At 48.9% G+C, this 3134-nt stretch overlaps 1 protein-coding gene across 1 annotated transcript in view; it reads right to left on the reverse strand.

Annotated features, from left to right (window-relative positions):
• Positions 1-2175: 2175 nt before the first annotated feature.
• ATP2B4 (ATPase, Ca++ transporting, plasma membrane 4) overlaps positions 2176-3134 on the reverse strand; it is a 28584-nt gene continuing 27625 nt past the window's right edge. The window contains exon 20 of the mRNA XM_009888231.1: positions 2176-2481. Within this exon, the coding sequence (XP_009886533.1) occupies positions 2176-2481 (306 nt within the window). The remainder of the gene's footprint in view (positions 2482-3134) is intronic.

The following is a 3134-nucleotide window of genomic DNA, read 5'->3' on the forward strand; positions in this document are numbered from 1 at the left end:
TCAATTGAGATGGGCAGTGGTGGCAATTTCTTCTTGCTGTTGGCAGTGTACGGAGCCCAGCCTTCCCCGCCTTCCCCAGCACGGAGGCAGAAGACCTGGGAGAAGGACCTTTCCTCAGCTAGCTGGGGCAGGAATGGGGCGACCTCGTCCTTCCCTCCTCCTACCCCGAGGAAGGGACGAGTCGGTGCTGGGCTGGAAACAAAACAAAGACACTTGGTTTGTGTTGTCGTTTAAGGAACACTTAATTCTTGGCAAAGTACTGGGCCCTCGCGTGGCAGGCGGTGCTGCAGGCAGTGCTCGAAGAAGGCACGGGAGATTCTGCTGTGCGTTCTTAAAGGAAAGAAAAGAAGAAACCAGCCAGCCCACCCTCTCGCTAAAACTTCTCCGCTTCCAGGGATGGAGGCTGGGCAAAGACGATGATGTTCTACAGCCAGTTACAACCGGGTTCTCTCTGCTTCCAACCACACCAAATGGGACAAAGAAGAGAAGGCAGCAGAGCTTCCTCCAGCTCTGCCTGCCCGGGGCCAGTAACCAGGGGTGCACCAGCAAGAGCCCACGGAGAAGAAACTGAGCCCAAGCAAAGCAAACTCCTGTCTCCTGTCCTGTCCTATGGCTTCACAAGAGGGTCAGTTCAGAGCCAACTCGCCCAGGACACCTGGGGCCGCTGCTCCAAAACACCACGACTCTCACCAAATGGTTACAAGAGACCGAGGCGAGGCAGGATGCAAGGGGAAGAGATGACCTTCAAAAAAGCAGCAAGCGAGACAAAGCCTCCATGCAGCACCTTCTCTGGAAGACCTGCAGCCAGCCAACCAACCTGCCACCTCTGCGAGGAACTGTCTCCACTGGCAAACCAGCTACAAAAGTGCTATGGAAAAATCAAGGGTCCTCCCATTGGCCATGGAGCCTCCTCTCCCTTCCACCAGCTAAATAGACACCGAGTCACCCCTTCCATGACCTAGGAGTTGACCCACTGTACTGTCAATAACCTGATGCTTGTTCTCCGTTCAGCCTGCCAACGCTTTGGCAGCCACGTGCAGAGCTGGTGGGCACGGCTGGAGCATCCTCTGGGGTTCCTCAGCAGTTAACTGGAGCTTGTATTCCAAGGTTGAAGGATTATTTAACCCAACAGCACAGACAAGCCAGAATAAGCAAAAGTCCCTCTGCTCCTGATATCAGGAGCCGCTAAACCTTTGCAAGGCTCTTGCCAAAAAGCTGTTTGAAAGCAAAAGAGATGCATCTCTTAAGACTCCCCAGGAAGGAGCCCCATTTCTCACAACCACGGGCTTTTTTCTTTACCACGCTTCCACTGCCAGTTCACCTCCACCTCGCTTTGTAGAAAAATCAGAATCTTTTACATCCAGCAAGGTTACAGCCAAGTCACCTTTGTTCCTTGTCTACCAATTCCTGCTTCGGAAACAGAGAGAGAAAAGTGTGCGCGCGCACACACAGAGGAGGAACTGTAAAGGCTCGGTACCATTTTTCAAGGTGGAAGACTGGTGTACATCCCTGTATCTATCAACCTGTGAGTAAACACCTTCCCCCTGGCTGTTTTGTTTTTTTATTTATTTATTTTTAAATTTTCGCACTAGAGTGCTAAGTCCCCCACTTCCCACTGTGAAGTTACTGGGGGCAAATCCCACAAGCAAAGAACAAACCCCAACATTAGAAGAAAACCCTAAAAACCACAAGTGAAAAAAAAAAAAAAAAAAAGAAAGTCAGTCACAAATGCACCCCAGCCCTCAGGCTGAGAGCGTGCGTGTAAGACTACAACGATTTGAACTTTCTTTGAACATGCATTTTTCAAAGTGAAAACCCCCTACAGACGCATGGAGCCCAACTCTCGGAGAGGAAATAACCTGGCTGCTTCACTTGGGTGAGTACCACTGAAAATTAGGGATGGAGATGCACAAGTTTGGCTTAGCCTCTCTCCCAACACCCAGTATCGTGGTACTCTGGTTCCCACTGCAAAATAATGGTTAAAAAAAAAAAAAAAACACAAACCCAAAAAAACCCCAAAACAGAAAACAACCCCAAAACAAAACACCAAAATGATATACATATGAGCAGTTTGACACGAAGTGACCGCAGTGTGTGATCAGTTACTGGTGCCAATATCACACAGGGCGAGGGGCGAAGGTGGAGGAGGAGGAGAGGGGGTTCGAAGTTCTAAGGTCAAACCGATGTCTCCAAGCTGTGTAAGGGGCTTTCGGGCTCCGGAACGGTGACCTCAGCTTGATCGCTGTCCACTGCATTGTTATTTCTGTTGAGGGATGTAGATCCACCCAGGCTACCCCCACCTCGCTTTTTGAGTCCTTCAGTCTCGGGGTCGTCTTCAGCGCCGTCAAGGAATGGTGTTCGAGGCTCATCTTCCTCCAGGATGAACTCTGGGTGAGTCATGAAGTTATGGATGGAGCTTCTGGATTCGGGTTTCTCGAGGCCTTCGTACAAGGAGCTACGGAACGCATTCACCACTTTGATCTGCCGGCAGGCGAGGAGCATGGGGGATAAACAGAAGAGGGGTTAGTAACGGCTACGAGAGGCCAGAGCTCCCAGGAGAAATTAAAAATAAATAATAAAGACACAATAAAACAAAAAGCACAACAACAACAACAGTCACCACCACTGAACAGACAGCTAAGTCAAAATGAGAGATCTATGGTGAACTAGGAGGGCCAACATGGATCAGACTCAGGCACTAGGTGTGTGATGGGGAATCAACCGACTATGGGGCGACTTCAGAAGCTGCAAGAAAAGACACAACAAAAATCTCAAAAAACCAGATCACTTTGAATGAATGGAAGCCAAAATGCATTAGTTGTCATTATATGTGCGCACGCAAATCTGTGTGTATAAACGAGGACAAAAAAGTGGAACTACAACTCAAAAAAGAGGTGGGTTAGACAAACAGTGGGTTCACTTCAAGGCAAAAAACTCTACTGTGGGAGCGATATGTGTGTTTGTTCTATTTCATTTTTAGACCTATAGAAAGGAATGGGCTTTAAAAAGATGTCACAAACTTTTCAAGCCCATGTGAAGCAGTAGGTCCAAGTGGATGCCATGACCAGTAAAACTGGACCCAGCTAAACATGCAAGAAGGAAGCCAGATCTGTGTGAGTTTCCCCACACAGCTG

Source organism: Charadrius vociferus, unplaced genomic scaffold (assembly GCF_000708025.1).
Source record: "Charadrius vociferus isolate BGI_N301 unplaced genomic scaffold, ASM70802v2 scaffold266, whole genome shotgun sequence".
Classification (NCBI taxonomy): Eukaryota; Metazoa; Chordata; class Aves; order Charadriiformes; family Charadriidae; genus Charadrius; species Charadrius vociferus.